Genomic DNA, 18,269 nt, shown 5'->3' with positions numbered 1-18,269 from the left:
ACAGATTGTCTACAAGGAGATACACCTATAAAAGATTTTGTTTGTGGTTTGTGTGTTGTTTTACATCACATTTGGATTTAAAGGTGTGTGAACAAGCCTTTGGAGGTTTAGCACAAGCTCTCTCATAGCAGTGCATATGTGAAAAATTTATCAGAATTAACAGCAACAATTGACAATAAATCAACATAACAAATGAGCAAATATCACATTCATCTCAGGGGACCAATCACCAACGATCAAATGAAGAAGCTTTCAAAAGTCCCATTAAACAATGATGGAGGAGCTGCAACAAGAGAGTTACTGACATTTTGCTCTGAAGCATAAAATGACAATGATGAAGCTTGAAAATTATTAGTTAATTATAGTAATTTTACATTATGATATATTCCTGTGTCCACCTCCTCTTTCATGTGAAAATGGGACCAATATTATGTCCTTTCAGGCTGTAAAGCTTATGCCTCTTCTCATTCATCAGAGAGTTAGCACTTAGCTGACCGCACATACAGTCGAGCTGCGATGACAGAGACAATGTCAAACCAAGGTCAAGGTGAGTCCTGCCTGTCTGCGTGCATTCAGCAGGTTGGTGCATTGTCTCAGGTGTTTGTAGTCTTGTTTTCGGTGTGGTTTTTGCAGCCAGTCGCTCCAGCGGGTTTGATTTCAGTTAACTTCGCACTGACAAAGTGTTTTGAAATACCCACCAGTGACATTTCTGCCTCCACCAGCACACACTGGAGACGAACAGAATTTTGTTTGTGCTGGTCAAAATATCCCTGATCAATCCACAGACCTCTCTGCGAACTGTTTTTATTTTGAATATTTCTCCAGTTGAATACTTTTTTGTCCAATCATGCCCACATTAGCTTACACAACTAATCCACCCATGAGTCAAAGATACGGTCGTCTAAACACACTTGACTCTTAATTAATCCTCTAAAGCTGAATTGTGTAACTTCTTGCACGTTGTTGCCCTCTCCAGTACGGAGAGATAAGCCGGAATGATGATTGAATTAAAAAGCAAAGACGGCCGCTGCGATCGGCCGAATCGAAGGACCGCTGTTTACTTCAACTTTTAAGAAGCGCCGGCTGGAAAAAGTGTGGGCTGAAGCTGCTGATTCCAGTGAATTAAAAGACAATGTGAGAAGCTTCCCCTCCAGTGTGCTGATTCTATTTTGAGCAGGTTTTATTGACACTGGACAGCATGACGGGCTGATCGACGTTTCACAACAGCCGAGGATTCTCCAAAAAGACAGTCAATGACGTTTTTTATTTCATGCATAAGGAAACACACACAGAGACAGTATTAAGTGATGTATTAAAACAATGACCTGCTCAAAGGCCGTGACAGTGGACGATTTGGAGCCATTTCTTTCCAATCAAGAGCTGATTACACCTGGGATATCATTGCCCTCATTAATCAAGGTTGCATAGAAATGGTGGTTAAATCTCTCTTCGAACCAACATTGACAGCATTCAGAGTTGAGCAGAAGAATTTATTAAATATGCGAAAGTACACCTGCAAGTAATCATCCTTGGTAAGTATCACACTTTCTAAACCACCATCACGCTCATGCACAGCCTTCATTAACATAAAGATATGCACCCAGCTGATTAGGGATGGTAACAACTCTCGCTTTAAATGCTGCAGGAAATGTCACTGATGTCTCCCCTCTGCTGAACACGGCTCAGAAAAGACTGACAAACAAATGGAAAATGAAGCTTGGCAACAAGTGGGAGCTGCAGCGAATTCTGTTTGATCTGCACGCCGAGCGGTGGCAGAAATTTCAAAAATTGGGATGTGAAGACATTTGCCAAAGATTGATATGAAGACGTTTGCCAAAAAAATAAAGAAATTATAGTAAACAAGTGGGACATCGCTGCAACAGGCCGATGGCAGAGAGCAAGCAGCTCAGCCAACGTGGAACGGACACTTTGAACCAGTGAGTCTCTGCTGTAGTGATTACTGATTAGCATTTGCACATCAGAATATAGAAAAAGCTTCATTAATCATTAATCGGTAATCAATAAGACTGCCATCTGCAGCTGCTCCGTGACGGCAGTGTTGGGTGCAGAGGTCCGATAACCTAGGATTTAAAAAACAAAATCCTCTGATTGCAGTGATTGAATTTTCAACCAATCCAAACATTAAAAATGGCTGCCGGTCATTTAGCTCAAACCACTTGAAGCTTTTAATGATTTTCAGAATAACTAGATCTTTCCTGCTGGTCTCACCTTTTCACAGCCAAGAAAAAAAAAAAAACACTCCACCTTCATTAAATCAATCTAGGACAAGAGACAGATCGTCTCTAAATAACTATCTGGCCTTGACGGAGACTGTCACGGCTTTCCCTTCGCACTGATGAAATTTTGATTTTGCAGCTCTCCTCTGTGTTGTTTTGAGCAGCGATGCTCCTTTTCTCTTTGGTCTCTCCTTCTCAGCTGCACTGCCTACATTCATGCATTGTCAAGAAAACCACCATGTAACTCCTGAAAATGACTGCACACGCGCCTTCGTTAAGCTGCGCTGATGTTGTTGAGGGTCCCGGTGATTGCATCTAGAGAGTCTCTCGGCTCTGGGATCAAGAAACGCTGTGCAACAACTCTGGTCAATATCCTGATTTAAACAACCATCAGAGGCAGAAGTGAATGCTTAAAGCGAATGCACAGTCAGCAGGAAGCCCCGTGTCTCAGAAATTACATTCATACATTACCCACAACATGTTCTGAAGGAAACATAATTGCTATTTTGTGTGAAGTGCTCGTAGGAAACATGTCTAATATATAAACGTATTAGGCCTGTTTACCTCTTTTTTATCCTTATGGCAATTAAAATGCTGTTTTAATTTCATCTTATGTCCCTTCCAGCTGTTCTTGTTGTGGCTTAATTTTAATTGCTTTATTTAATCCTTAAGGTTTTATTATTTTACTGATTTAGCTTTTCATTATTTTCACTAAACGTCCTATTTGTGTATCTCGGGATCTTTTTAGCCGTGTTGTAAATGAGGTCTTTACCTCAAGTGTTTTAATATCCGAGCTCACCTGGTGGTCTAAACATCACGGCGTGAGTAGGGAGTCTACTTACAGGAGTTGGTGCTGTCGTCTTTGGTCCCATCCAGACTTCCATCCTGGCCCATCTGGAGATAGAAGCCCTGCCTGCAGAACAACCTGGTCACTATGCCCTTCAGCTGTGGTTCTACACGACACAGACAAGGACAGAGGAGGGAGAACAGTTGAGAACACGCTGCGCGCCACACAGCTAATAAAAATTAAGATGAGGCAAAGTTTCAGCTTCAACAGAACGATTTCAAAACGATTTATCTGCAAATTCACCCCCAGAAATCAATTTCTGCACTTATCCTGAGTGCTAGGTTGGAGATAGAATACAGTTTGGCATTAAGGAACAATGTGACCGCACGCTGCATCCTGAGGGATTTCCTGTGGAGAGGGTAGTCAGGCACATCCAATCCATTGCAGGATTCTTGGACTAATCCTTCCTTCGTGGTCATTGTTCCACTTGAATAACATTGATAAATTATTTCTGAACCTCTGATGGTCCAGAGCAGTTTCATAATGGCTTTGCATCTACCATAGTCTGTTTACTATTTATATATTGACCAATGTCTGTTTGCAGGTACGATTCCCTTTATCAAAGTGAGATAATTGTGTGGATCTCCAGAGCAGCTTATTTATAATGTTTAACACAGAAGCTGTATGAGTGCACTGTAATACACTCGAATGGCTGAAATAATGCTGTCACTTTTGCCTCTCACTGTTTGTTCCTTGCGTCTCCCAAAGGGGACGAGGAAGAGCTGAGGGACAAAGACGGACTGAGTCACTGGATAAAGATGGAGACACCTGCATGAGGTGATATAATACTGATGCCTCTTCAGCAGGTGCGGACAGGCAGGTTTCCGTTCTGTGACTCTCTGTAGATAGACAGCACGCTTTTTCCACGTAAACACACACGCTGATTATCTAATACGGCTCCTCACACACACTTGCACGATGTGACCACACCCATTCTCCCTCCATACAACACACACCAGAGCAGTGACGTCGCCTTCGCCGGCGCCGCTGAAGCAGGGAGGAAATCCCCTTTGAACATGTGTGTGTGAGAGAGAGAGATGGAGAGTGAATGCGTAAAGGTATACCCTAATGCACAGGGACAGAAGAAAGCCAAAACTGACCCAGTTTATGAAGGGTGTGTGAGTGTGTGTGTGAGTGAGAGAGAGAGAGAGAAGCGGGGGTGTTTTCCATCTTTGTGAAGGATCCATCTTGTGCAGCAGGGGAGAAGGAGGGGAGAGGAGCACTGAAGCTTGCAACCAGCACTTGAACCGACAAAATTCCCAGCACACTGCTTAGCATGTTGTGAGGAGCAGTCGATAATGAATCTGAGTTCGATTAGAGAGACAGCTGTACGATCTGCTGCCAAGGATCCCCCACGACCAGGAGGAGCGCAGCTGCGTGCACATCACATGGAGGTGCGAGGCTGCTGGAAATCAGAATAAGACAATCATTTAGACGTCCACCCATACATGCACGCATACACACAAATACGACGCACATGTAATGTGATCGTAATTATTATCCATATTACACTCAACTGAACTAATTTTCTCGTGGTAAGGGTGGTATGTTGTGACCTTTTTATGTAGAAAAGCATCTGCATCATGTTATTGTAGCCTGTTACGTTGTTTTCTGCATTTTCCCTCATAAATAAACTCCTGCATCATTACATAAATGCTTGTTTGGCTGCACTGAGCACTGAAAACTGTCACCGGTCAGATTGGCAGTCTTCTTTAATTATTCTTTAATCATATATTTACTGAGATTTTTGCCAGTTTTAGACTATTTTCTTAAGGCAGACGACAGTTGAGTTTGAGGAGTTTTCCACATTAAAAAGGGTCGAGTCATTAATACGAACGTTTTTCCATAATCTAAATCTAATTTTCTTTTTTCATATCATTTTAAATTAAATATATTTGGATTTTGCGCTGTTGATTGGACGTATGTATCGACATACTGATGATAGAAACATCTGATAGCTGCACCCTGTGCCCAAACACTCCTCGCTGCACCTGCATTCTTTCTTTCTCCTTGTCCTGCCACAGTGCAGCACAGTCCATATTTTCATGCTTTAAGTAAATATCATTCCGACTGACAGCCGTGATATTTCTTGCTGCTTTATGTTTCAAAATACCTGCCCAGCATCCGTCTGTCAGAGCAGAACAGAAACCAAGGCGCACGCTGCCCACAGCAGACAGACTGAAATCAGACACATTTCAATCTCTCTGGCCTTGTTTGTGTGACGCACGACCAGACGAAGCTGCTGGAAATTTAATTTATTAGCTCTTATCTTTTTTCGAGAATGTGTCATGTCTTCTGTGCTCCATCTGTCTTTTTAATTTATGAAAGATAATAAAAGGTATTTCTGTGTCGTAGATGTTGCTCAATCAGACCCGGAAGCGCAGATGAGAGTGCGCCTTCCAGCCCGGCTTTGCATTTATACACGCGTCTTTGCGCTGCCTTCAAAAGCTGTCTGCTATGGATATATTACAGCAGGTGCTGTTCAGTGGCAGCAGGTAATATCAGAACACCTCTCCTGGCTGCTGTTGTGACTCAGCCGATGGGAATTTTCAAGGCAGCGCAATTTTTTTTAAGGGTTTGTAGGAAAACATTTACATTTCTCAAGATATTGCGGAGAGAAAAAAAACACAAGTATCATAAAATTTGGAATAATATCCAACCCCACGCAGCACTGAAAAACAACTTCTTTCTCTCTTTGAGTGACTGTAAAAATGAAAATGCCATCTTGCGCTGTGACGTCCGCTCCGAGGAGCTGATTCATTACACGTGAGGACTAATTTAGTTCTGCACTTTGATGTCTTACACAGTCGATCATTTCACCGTTTATATTCAGAATTATCTGTATCGAGGCTTAAAGCAAATTACCAATATTAGTTGACTCTAATTTAAATGCATATTTTGTCTGACACCCATGCCATTAAACGGAGAAGACGACCAATCACATCTGGCCGGAGGTTTCACCGATCCCCTCCCAGTCCAGACTCTTTAACTGGTCCTACAGTGATTAGTTTGACTGTCGCTGTTACGTTCATGTCATTTCTGCTGGTATAGATTTTTAATCACTTTATCCAGCCCCATTATGAGTACAATTACAGTCTCAGATGGAGTTATTGTTGGTGTTTGCATAGCTCCCCGCTGTAACAGATGAAAAATCAATAGTTCTCCACGGGGGACGGTCCTGCTGCATCTACTCAGCATCAACTCATCATCTATTTATGTGTCTATTCATCCACCTGGCATCCAGCTCCCCATTCGCTCCCATTCCAGTGACATTCCCACAACCGCCAAGGTGATGCTCCCGCTCTTCCCAGAACCTCCACATCCCGTCTGTTACTAGGGAAATTCCCGTCCTCGCGTTGCCATGGCAACAGTCTCGTGATTCCAGACCGTTCCAGTGGAAGGGTATTCCCCCATCCGCACAGACGCACGCGCGCACACACACACACACACGCACACACACAGCTACGTTCTCACCACGATGTGATCTGATCTGATCAGTCAGAGCGTCAAGCAGCTGATCTGACGTGTCACATTGTCTGATAATTCGCCCCAGTCTGAGTCTAAACACAGTGTTTAACACGGTACGAAACATCAACACGGGTGTCTCAGACAGGCGACGCATTAAAGACCTTCTCTCTCCCTCTTCTTCACACGCACCACCTCGCACAAACAACGGCGCCCAAGTGAAGGATCCACGAGCAGCGTCTCATCCTCATTTACATCAGAGCGATCGGTGATTAGGGAAACACTCAGGGTGCTGAAAAGGGTGATTTCTTGTTAAGAACCATTCAGATGTGGTTGAGCTACAGCGAATGTCCCACACCTCTAATATGGAAGCAATGACGCAGTCTGTTATGTGTCTACACTAACCTGAATTTGTCCTGCTGCATTGACTTTTCAGAGGTTTTTTCTGCCTTGACAAGAATACAATGAGGAGAGTGACACCAATGACATCTGTCAATACCTGCTGATCATTATGCATTGATTGAAAAGCCAGGGAACCCCCCCCCCATCCAGACAGCCAGTCCATCACAGGGTTAACATATAGACAAACAGAGGTGACAGTGTTGACCACAGAGCCACGCCGCACTGACAAACATTAACCACGACTAACAGCTTTAATGTGACAAACACTGACACTGTTTTCTGATCTGTGGAAACCCATTTTACTAACAACGATTCTCCAAGTCGGGGTCAGGATCATGTGGCGAAAGAGCGGCTGAGATGTCCTTTTATTTAGCGTCTTCCTCTCGTTCCTCCTGGGGGATCTCAAGGTGATCAGGGACCAGATGGGAGACGTGCTTCTTATTACATTTTCTTCCATTTTCTGATAATAATATTTTTCTCGGTTTTAGGCTGTTTTCTTTATTAAAAGTTCCCCTGGGGTATCCTTGCCTGAAAATGTGCAACAGGCTCCCGTCAACGTGAGTGGACGTAAGGTCCTCATGCATCGCTAAGCTCCTCAATTCAGCAGTAAATCCTTATTTTGTCATATCTGTAATCTCATCCTCTCGGTCACTACGCAGGGTTCATGGCTCGGTGAGGACAGGACCCTCTATTGTGCACACAGGGAGTTGTGTACAATAGATATGAGCCGCCTGTGTCTTATTTGGGCTGACACAGTGAAAAACATGACAATATAACTGACTAACATGACATTTGAATACATCGCCTCAGGCTGTGGGAAATACGGATTTTATAGACTGAACAATGGATCAAAAAAACTATTGACGGATGACTCGATAATGAGAATAAGACACACACTCCCCCACTTCAGCTGCATTTCCTCTTTCCCACCAATGAGACAGTATATTTTCATGCTTTAAGTAAATACCATTCCAACTGACAGCCGTGATATTTCTTGCTGCTTTATGATTCAAAATACCTGCCCAGCATCCGTCTGTCAGAGCAGAACAGAAACCAACACACACAGGCTGCCCACTGCAGACAGGCTGAAATCAGTCACATTTCAATCTTTCTGGCCTTGTTTGTGTGACGCACGACCAGACGAAGCTGCTGGAAATTCAATTTATTGTCTCTTATCTTTTTTTTTCCACCACGCGTCACGTCTTTTTAATTTATAAAAGGTGGTGTAAAATGTGTTTTCGTATCTTAAATGTTGCTGAATCAAACCTGGAGCGTGCTGCTTCCAGCCTGGCTTTGCATCCACACATAGGCTTTAAGCCCTGTCTGACGTGGATATATTACAGCAGGTGCGTCTCAGCGCAGCGTGTAATATCAGAACACCTCTCCTGGCTGCTGTTGTGACTCAGCCGATGTGAATTCCTCGAAGCTGCTTATTTATTTCCTGATTGAAGTCACCAAAAGCCAACGTTTTGTGGCAGTGATTATCCTTTAATTTGGCGGGGAAATCCTGCCCATCATGTCACAATCAAATCCTCCACTCGGAATCTGACTGATGAAGTAGTTTTAGGTGGGTTCGCAGCTCTTTAATGAGGCTGATTTCACTGCAGGGTTTAAATAGCGTGAGTAAAATCCTCCCACACCAGTGTCATGAATTCTCCACTCACACTTCTAATTACTAATAACAACATACTGGGACTAGCTGTGGACGAGACATCGCCTCCATCAGATCACAAGTGGACCGACGTCACATTTTTAATAAAGCCAAATCTGACTGCATGTCAGTCAAACTGATAAAAGTATGTAAATTCAAGCTGTACTGAACCACATCTTTGATCGAGATATGAAGGCTGCAGATCAGTTTGAGTCTTCCTGCCTCTCCTTCACAAAACCTCTGGAAGACAGTAGGGGATGCTGGCAAATCTCTCTCTCTCTCTCACACACACACACACACACACACACACAGAGTACAGACATTGTAGACATTGCCAAGCTTTCACCAGCAGCCCTCACAGCTGGGAACACAGAGGAGGGACAGAGGTAAGGAGCAAAAAGGATGAGAGAAGGGGGGAAAGGAGGGTGGAAAAAAAGTCAAATGGAGCTGGAAGGAGGGATGAGGAGATATAAGGTATGTGGAGAGGATTGGGTGGAGAGGAGGAGGGCTGATGAGTCAAGGAGGAGGAGAAGAATGAAGGTAAGGGAGAAAGATGACAAAAAAAGAGAAAGAATGAACAAAAATGCAGAGGAACTGAAGAAGAGACAGGAGAGGAGGAGGAGGAGACAAAAGAAAGAGAAAGGTGAGCGAAGGAGAGAAGAGGAGGCTGTTTTCATCCAGTCCTTTCAAATATGAAAGAAGGGATGGAGGGATGAAAAGGAGGGGATTATGAAGGAGATGAAGAGATGAGGAGGAGGAGAACAGGGGAGGTAATAGAGAAAGGTGACAAAAGGGAAGAGGAGGAAGAGATGGGAAGAACTGAAGCTAAGACATGAGGAGAGAAGGAGGCAACAAGGGAGAGGAAGGTAGGTGAGGGAAATATGGAGAGGAGAGGAGGCTGAAAAGGGGGAGGAAAAACAAAATGAAGCTGGAAGGGGATGAAGAGATGATGGAGGGAAGATTAGGATGGAAGGAGTGGTTGTACAAAGAGATGAGGAGAAGATGAGGAGAAGGTATGAGGTAAGGGAGGAGGGTGACAAAAAGGGGAAAAGGAAGGGAGAGAGAAAAGGGAGAGGACCTGAGGCTGATGTGAGGAAAAGAAAATGGAAAAGGGCAGGAGGTAAGAGGAGGAATGAGAAAAGGTGGAGAGGAAAGGAGGTGAGGAAAAAAGGTGATGAAAAGGGGAAAAGGAGGAGAGAAGGAAATAATAAAAATGTGAAGAGGAGAAGAGATGGAAGGAGGCTGTTATTGTCTATTCCTCCCAAAAAAGGAAAGAGGATGAAAAGATCTCAGGTGAGGAGGACTGGATGACATAAAAAGGGGCTGATGGAATGATAGGGCCAAATGGAGGTGAAGGGGGTGGAGCAGGTGGAGGAGGAGGAGAAACAAGGTTAGGAAGACAGGTGAAGAATAGGGGAGGGAAAAGGAAGAGAAGGGAGGAACTAAGGAGAGGATGTGAGGAAAAGAGGTAAGAGGAGGAAGAAAGATGGAGGAAGAAAAGGAAGCTGTTTGTCTGCTCCTCCTAAACGAAGGAAGGGTGGAAGAGAGGGAGGACGAAAAGGGAGGAAAAAATGGAGAGGAGGGTGTTGATGAAGGGTGGAAGGGCAAGAAAAGGAGCAAAAGTAAGTAAAACGACGGGTGAAAGATGGCAGGGAAAAAAAAGGAAAAAGGAAGGGAGGAGGAAGTGAGGCCGACATGAGGAGAGGAGGCGACAAAAAGAAAGGAGAGGAGAAACTCCCACCACGATCTGGAACCTGCCTCTCAGCTCCCACGTCTTCCCGGCACTCACCAGTCCAAACTGGTGAAAACCAATTCCCACCAACGTGACTCCTCCATTCTCCTCTCCTCTCTCCTCCTCTGTCCCTCGTTTCCTGCCTCCTTCTCTCCTCCCTTCATCCATCCCTCCATGCACCGTCACCTGCTGGTTTCTCACACAATCAATTGATTACAACAGCACTTATCGCCTCTGCTATTGAACGCTTACCACAGCACACAATCACAACACTCTCATCAATCTGCATTCACTCGTGTCTGATCACTTCTCTGCGCGGGGACATTAACAACGACGTCCACTTGGACATTTTCACTTTTACTTTTTGACCTCCACGCGAGCAAAAACCTGCAGAGAAATATCAGAATTACATGGAGCAAAGCGTCACTTCAAAATAAGAGCGAGGTGTTAGTTTTGTTCCTGTCATTGTGTCAAGTCCGACGTTCTGCTAATGTTCAGGCAAAGTCTGATCACGGTGAAGATGAGAGAGCGAGGCAGAGACGCACGGAGAGACAGACGGAGAGAGAGAGACCAGACAGACTAATCTGTGGCTTCAATAATGGATGTACCTGGAAACTACTGAACCATAGGGCACTACAAGACATGACAGTGTGTGTGTGTGTGTGTGTGTGTGTGTGTGTGTGTGTGTGTGTGTGTGTGTGTGTGTGTGCGCGACAGAGAGGACAGAGGGGAAAAGAAAGAGAGAGGGGGGGGCGAGTCTGTCAGTCTGTGTTTATGCATGATTGGGGTGTGTGCGTGCGTTTGTGCGTGTGTGTAGAAGCGCGCGCGCGCATATGCATATCAATCTATCGCCGCGCGTGCCGTTGCCTGTGTGCATGCATGTGCGCGTGTGTCCGCCCCCCATTTCCCCCCACACCTTGTCTCCGTAGCCTCCTCTTCTTCAAGCCGAATATCCGGACTTTGGAGAAGATGTCGACCAGGTTCCCGTTGCACAGCCCCTGCTTCTTACCGGGGCTTTTCCGCCGCCGGTGAGTGGTCGGTCGGTGGGCGTGCTGCTCCCTCGCCTGTCGCTTCTGCCGGATCAAACCGCTGGCAATAGCCGCTGCCATGTCTCCGCCGAAACAGCCGACACAAAAACAGCCCTGTCTCCGTCCGTGTCTCCAGTCTCTTCAGTTCTGTCCACCGGAGGGGACGGAGCGCAGACAAAACCAGACACAAACCTCCAGTCTCCGCTTTACCGGCTACAACGGCCCCATACTTCGGCCACAACGCGGTGAAGTCCCAAATAAACGCACCACTTCAGCCTACAGCATATTTTCTGTTGTCCTTCTTCCCCAGGCCATTGATTTGAAACGCACAGCGGTTTACCTGTCCGTCACGTTTCACCGGTCTGTCTGTCAGTCAGAGAACAGCAGCTGTCACTGAACGGCTCCTCCGACCGATTTTACCGGACCCCGTTTGTCAGTTTGCGTTCCCATGGTCAACAGGCGACAAAAACAAATATCTGAGGAGGAGAAAAATGCCCCTCAAAGCAGTTCTGTCGTCTCCTCCGAAAACGTCCGTTTGTATTCAGCCGAGAGAAGCGCGAGGCGCGCGTGCAGACGCGAGCCGCTCCAGCTGCGTAAAACTAGCGAGAGTTACTAAGAGCATCACCGGAAAGAGGGCGGTTTGGCTTTCAAAGTCAAAGCTTAATAGGCGTTGTGTTTTTCAAATAGATTTTTATACTAATGGCTCACTGTGCTGACAAAAATGTCAACCTTGACAAAAATGACGATTTACTGTATTCTTATTCAGAGCTTACTATCCTGAGTTCATTCTTCTGTCGTTTCGCTACTTGTTGCTGCCATCAAGTGGTCAATTTTCATGTAATCTCAATTACTGAAGAAATTTTTTTTTCTCTCTCTTAATAAAGACACGACGAGCAGTGTCAACACTAAAAAAATAATAGGACACATCGCACCCGTTTGTCACAGCAACCACCTTTTTTTTAAATTCGTGTCAACCACATTATCCGTGGTCCATATTTGCCTTTTAAATATCGTTAACATTTGCTTCTGCGTGCAATATCATAGTTTCATCTTGTGTCACTTAATGGCTGTTAAGTGTGATTTATTTGATCCTCTCTTCTAACGTGCCTCTTTCTAATTAACTTTGATCTTTAGTTTTCTATTTTAGGCAGCATACGAGGTCTGACTGTGAAAGTGTTTTTTACGGGGAACATTAAATGAAATGCGTGAAACATTTTTACTGCGAAATACATTTCAAGGCTTCATATTGTATGATTATTTTGAAAGTGATGACCGGAAGTCCCTGTGATTGTCGTTGTGGGTGGTTTGACGTTGGAAGGCGCGAGCGCTCTCTGGAACCAAATCGTTGGTGGAGCCACGCGCCGAGCGAGCAGTCACACACGCGCTCTCAAAAACAACTTGTCATCCTCGTTACGGGCCAGTGAGGCGGGTGTGGTGGGTGTGGGGGCGACGTCACCGGTCGGCGGTTGGCTGACCCGTAGCAGGTGCACAGGTGGGGAGCGGAAAGTGAATAGTGAGTATGGGATATTGCGGGGCTTAATCATACCTGCTAAAAAGTGTTTCCACATAAGTTTGTCCATTAAAACGTATTAAAAATACTATAAAATACGTGTGTTACTGAAAATCCACCGAAAACTCCATTTTCAGTGTGTGTGTGTGTGTGCTTGAGGTGTCAAGCTCAAACTCTCACACACACACATCATTCTGTGAAGGTCAAACATCCGAGTGACAGAAACCGAAAAGCTAAAAGTAAAACGTGGAGAAATTAAATTCAAGTCTTTTCCGGACGTGAGTTTTAAGGTCGGTCAGACGGATTCGTTTCATTTCAGACTGAGTGAAGAATCTGAGTCGCATGTTGAGGAATGTCACGCAGACAATGAAAAGCTGCTCGGCTCATTACTTCATCCCACATAGTCCTGCTGTCTGTATTCAGCTCATGAAAGGCTGTCTCAATGAATGCTTTAAAAATGCAAGAGGTGGGCCAGATTGACAGGCCGATAAACTGGAGGGCTGCCCGCCTCACATGTCTGGTTTGTCTACTGTACACGTGCTTCTACCTTTCAGACAGGCTTCCCACTGTAAGCTTACACTACAGGACTGAATACAGCGCGCTCACATTTCCTCCGTGATGTGACAGCATGTGGCAGCACCAGGTGCGGCACCGCTCTGTGTTTTTATCAGGGTTAAAATGCTGCCGTCCCACCTGAGGAGTGCACTGCATCACTGCGTGTACGAGGAAACTCAAACAAAGTGTGATTATTTTGAAAAGTCAAGTTCTGATGGAAGTTTTGCCTAAATTTCCTGAGCCAGCATGAATGCGTCTTTCCGTCGCAGCATGTAGGTCAGCCATCTCTCCGGAATAAAGAGCTGGGCTCGGACCCAGCTGGACACAAAGAACACTGGATTGAAATGTCCCTGTCCTCCGGGGAAACCGATATCAAAGAAAATCTCCACACCTTTTCCAATTTAACGTCCTCACAATGAATAATGGACAGTTGGAGTTCGGCGGTGTGGCTCTGATGGGAAAGCCCATCATGTCAGGGACACAATTCATCCGCTGGGGAATATGTAATTCCTTCAGATACTCTGATGTCTTATTGTTTGAGTACATTTCTCCTAAAAAAAAGACGGTCCAGCGTTTCCTCTGGCACCAGCAGCGCAGTATAATTTCCACTTTTGCGGAGAAATATCAAAATCTGATAACATTTACTCCCACTCAAGCACCCAAAGGGGACAAATCATTGCAGTTACTCTCTGGCCCAAATGTCAACTTTGCATATAAAATATCTCCGTGTCTGACAGGCTGATTGTGAATCAGTATGCTGATTGCAATCAAGGGGATCAAGCCTTTCAATTCCAGTATAGACTGCTGCAATATTATAACCATTATGATTGTTATGTTACATATCTGGGTGATCGCACGTCGAGGGGTGCGTTCAAGTGTGGCTGCGCTCAAAAAGATCTCAAACTAAAATAAAGTGATATCACAACAAAATATAAATCTGAATTAAATATATGATTGGTGCCAATGGTATTTGTTGTCTGTATTTGCTGTATGTCGCTTTGAGGCTTCAGGACATCAGAGGCAGGTCGGAGCGCTTGAACCGAAAGATTTCAGGGCCACGGACAGCGAACAGCCGCTCTGCCTCCGTGTGTGTGTGTGTGTGTGTGTGTGTGTGTGTGTGTGTGTGTGTGTGTGTGAGAGAGAGAGAGAGAGAGTGTGTGTGTGTGTGAGTGTGTGTTATCCCTATGCCTAACCTTAACTTAACTTAACCTTAACCTTAACCTTAACTCAAGTCCTCACCTTAAAATTTTATCAGTCTATGGGGACTTGAGTTGAGAAAAAGTTTTTTTCCCCCGCAAATAATACACACACACACACACACACACACACACACAGTCTTCTCCAAGGCATGACATAAATACGATGTAGTTCCACCTCTATCTCCACTAGGTGGCACCAGAGCGTGTCTATCAGCAACAATAGGACTTAAGCGATAACAGAATTAATAGTGGTTGCACATTCATGACAGAGTGTGTTCTGTGTGTGTGTGTGTGGGGGGGGGGCTTCATAATGATCAGCAGCAGTGTGAGACCTCGCACAGACAACACAGAAGATGAAACACCTGTTCATATAGACGCTGTAATGACAAATGGAGTTTTGGATGCAGAGAGGAGCTCATCTGATTTTAGTCTTTGAGAAGTGAAAATATGTCAATGTCGTTGTGTTTTTTGGATTTTCATCCTGATGTACTTTGTTTTGCTTGGTCCTATTATGGCCTCTTACAGACGCAGCAGCAGCAGCAGCCTGTCACCCTGGATCTTCATCTTTTGTCCCATTTCAGCAGGTAAACCCAGAGTCCTCGACAGGGTCGCAGGCGTTCCTCCTTTTGCCCTTGATGTTGCTGACATCCTACTATTTAAGTACGGCAGGAACCACTGATTCGCCCTTGCTTGTCTCTCTCCCAGACAGCTGAGAAACGAGAGCAAGAAAAGATGAGTGTGTTGGTGTGTACGCTGTTTTATCCAGGTCAGTCCAAGTGAAGGAGTTATGAATAAATCAAAGATACATTTACATTAAAATTCATCTCTTCTGCTGCTTTTTATAACATCGGAGGGAGGCGGGACACAGCTCTTAAACTTCAAAAGAAAAATTCTTTGCACCACCGTGCTTCCTCCATCCACTTATTCCACCACCCATCCCAAATCTCTCCGCTTCATGGCGCACGGCTTGCAAGAGCACACACACATACACACACAGAGATAAACACACGCAAATCATGCAAGTAAACAGTAAATATGCAACACTGTGCATGAATAAAAAGAAATACTTGTAGTGGCCGTCCAGTGCTCTCACCTAAGAGAACACACACAGACACACACTCCTTTTCTTTCTGTTATCCTCTTTGTTAGTACAGAGGCAGCAGCGCCCTCTACAGCCACCAAAGGAACACAGCACTCATCCACCACATCCTCCTCCAAAATCCCTCTTTCTCTTATTCACCTTTTCTTCTTTCCTCTTTGGATGCACTTTGATTTCTACACTGTTCCACATACTCACTAATTCATCCGGTGTCAGCGCTCGTTAGTCTTCAAGATGCTTCCTTGCCCAGTAAGGACGGACACTTAATTATACTGACGAATGTATGGAGCAGGTTAAATATTTATTCAAAAGTATTTATTGATAATTATTTCCAATAATAATTGTGACAGTAGTAATAATTCCTAATACCTGCAATGCTCATCTGAGGGCCTCTGGTGGCACTGAGCAGCTTAGTTCACTCAGTCGCCTTTTTCTTACTTCATATTCTTCAACACTTTTGTCCAAACCAAGCTCCTGACAGGACGGAGATGTCTTCCAGACAATTTCAGAGGTCACCTTCTTTCATTATATTCACACTGTCAGCAATATGTTAGTAAGCAGCAGCTGCAACAGGGATGACAGCATACTGTACCTTGGAAAAATAGAAGATGCGTGCCCTTGCATTAATGATGAAGAGGAGGAGAACCAGGATAAGAAAAGGAGAATGGAGTAGTAGAAAAAAAGATGAGTGATGGAGTTTAAGGAACCATTTCAGGGCCTTCAGAGTAACTCACACCACCACCAGGATCTTGCTCATGCACATTTTTAGGGTTCAGTTTTGCCCGGCAGCAGTGGAGGACACATGCTGGTCCAACATGAAGCATGTAAACAACATGCACACAATGCCCTCCAGGCAAACAGGGCAGGGGTGGTCACTGACTGTGTTTTGTTGTCTATACCCTCAGATTAATAATCATGTTTTTAATCCAAAGCACCTCTTCAAAGGACAAAGTCATGTGAACAAACCAACGCTGAAATGAACCGAAATGCTGAAACTAAGATTCGTCTTTGACATTTCAAAGTGTTTGTTCAACAACAACGGAGCGCTGCTCACGCCTACGAGCGAAAAAAGGAGGTATTGTACAGCACCGGCACCAAATCTGCTCGACTACCTTGAGAAAAGTAATGAACATGTTGTCTGTGGGAGGATGATGATGACTGGTTGGGTGTGATCTTCGTTTTCTGTGCATTCACCAAGAAGCTCATAGATGTACAGTACAATAGAGGAACTGTGGTGGAGGCCAGGTAGGTGTTTTTTTGTTCTTTGAAAAGTACTCTCTACTGTCGACATACTTTTGTGTAGTACACACTGATATTTAAGACCCACGTGTCAGCAGATTTTCTGTTTATAATCTCTAAAAGCTGCACTCACAGCAGCTCTCAGGGATTGCTCGTCAATCAGAGAGCCTCTCTGTAGGTGGCGCTCTTTTCTTTGTTTAGTAATGTCATCGTAATGTCATCAACGTGCTCCGAACAAACAGCGAGAAAGCAACAGGTAAACATCACACACGCGTATCAAGATCGTGAATATCTGTAAGTGTGGGGGCGGCGGACGAGGACAGAGTTAGGGACGATGGAGCGGCAGGAAGGGACAGAGAGACAGACAGGGAGGCAACAGATGTGGGTGGGTGTTCCCCAGACAGGAGTGTGAGGATAGCCACTCTGAACTGAGCAGGATGAGTCATAATTTACACTCAGACACCCGCCCACACACACACGCACACACACGCAGCAGCGCAGACACGGGGAAGTCCACTGTTACCTAGGTAACGAGTGATTAGTGACGCAGGTGGGTCTCCGAACGGAGGGAGAGAACACCTGCTGAATGCTGAGACGATGACACACACACACACACACACACACGGGCACACACACACACACACACACACACACACACACACACGGGCACACACACACACATCTGGCATCAATTACATTCACCGTGCTGCGTCTCTGACTTCATCTCTGCGCTCTGCCGATGGGTTTCTTTCTCTGTCTCACACGCACACACACGCACACACACACACACACGCACGCACACACACATATTGACACACCGTCAAGCTATGAAACAACCATAACCTATTTTTCTCTCCTTTCCTCCTTTTCTTTTCTTGTTCGTGACATCTTCTTGTTTTCTCTCCCTTCACTTCTTTTCCGTTCATCCTTATTTCCTTTCCTTGTCTCCCCCTCTCTCCTCTCCTCTCTACTTTCCTTTCACCTCCTTTCCTTGTTCCTTCTCCTCTCCTCTCCTCTATTCATCTCCTTTCCTTGTCTCCTCTCTTCCTTCATCTCCTTTACTTGCCGATTCTTTCTTTGTTCTTTGTTTCATTTCCTCTCATCTCGTCTAATCGCCTTTCCTTTCCTTTCATCCTCGCCTTCCCTTGGCTTCTCTCCTCTCCTTTCCTTGTCGCCTCTCCTCTCCTCTATTCCATCATCTCCTTTACTTGCCTCTTCTCTCTTTGTTGTTAGTTTCATCTCCCCTCATCCTGTCAAACCACTCTCCTTTCCTTTCCTTTCCTCTCCTTTCCTTTCCTCCTTTCC

General features: G+C 45.0%; 1 protein-coding gene across 2 annotated transcripts in view; it reads right to left on the bottom strand.

Moving 5' to 3' along the window:
- LOC143315793 (fibroblast growth factor 14-like) overlaps positions 1 to 18,269 on the bottom strand; it is a 51,622-nt gene that overhangs the window by 18,338 nt on the left and 15,015 nt on the right. Inside the window, exons 1-2 of one of the 2 annotated variants that reach the window (XM_076723220.1) lie at positions 11,251 to 12,922; positions 3,080 to 3,190 (exon numbers count right to left, since the gene is read on the bottom strand). In XM_076723220.1, coding sequence (XP_076579335.1) covers positions 3,080 to 3,190; positions 11,251 to 11,443 — 304 coding nt within the window. In that variant the 5' untranslated portion in view covers positions 11,444 to 12,922. Of the gene's footprint in view, positions 1 to 3,079; positions 3,191 to 11,250; positions 12,923 to 18,269 lie in introns of those variants that run through there. The other variant, XM_076723219.1, reaches the window with a different exon arrangement.

The sequence above is a fragment of the Chaetodon auriga genome, chromosome 23, assembly GCF_051107435.1.
Source record: "Chaetodon auriga isolate fChaAug3 chromosome 23, fChaAug3.hap1, whole genome shotgun sequence".
Lineage (NCBI taxonomy): Eukaryota > Metazoa > Chordata > Actinopteri > Chaetodontiformes > Chaetodontidae > Chaetodon > Chaetodon auriga.
Note: the sequence above shows the minus strand (reverse complement) of the source record. Positions and strands in the feature narration are given on the sequence as shown.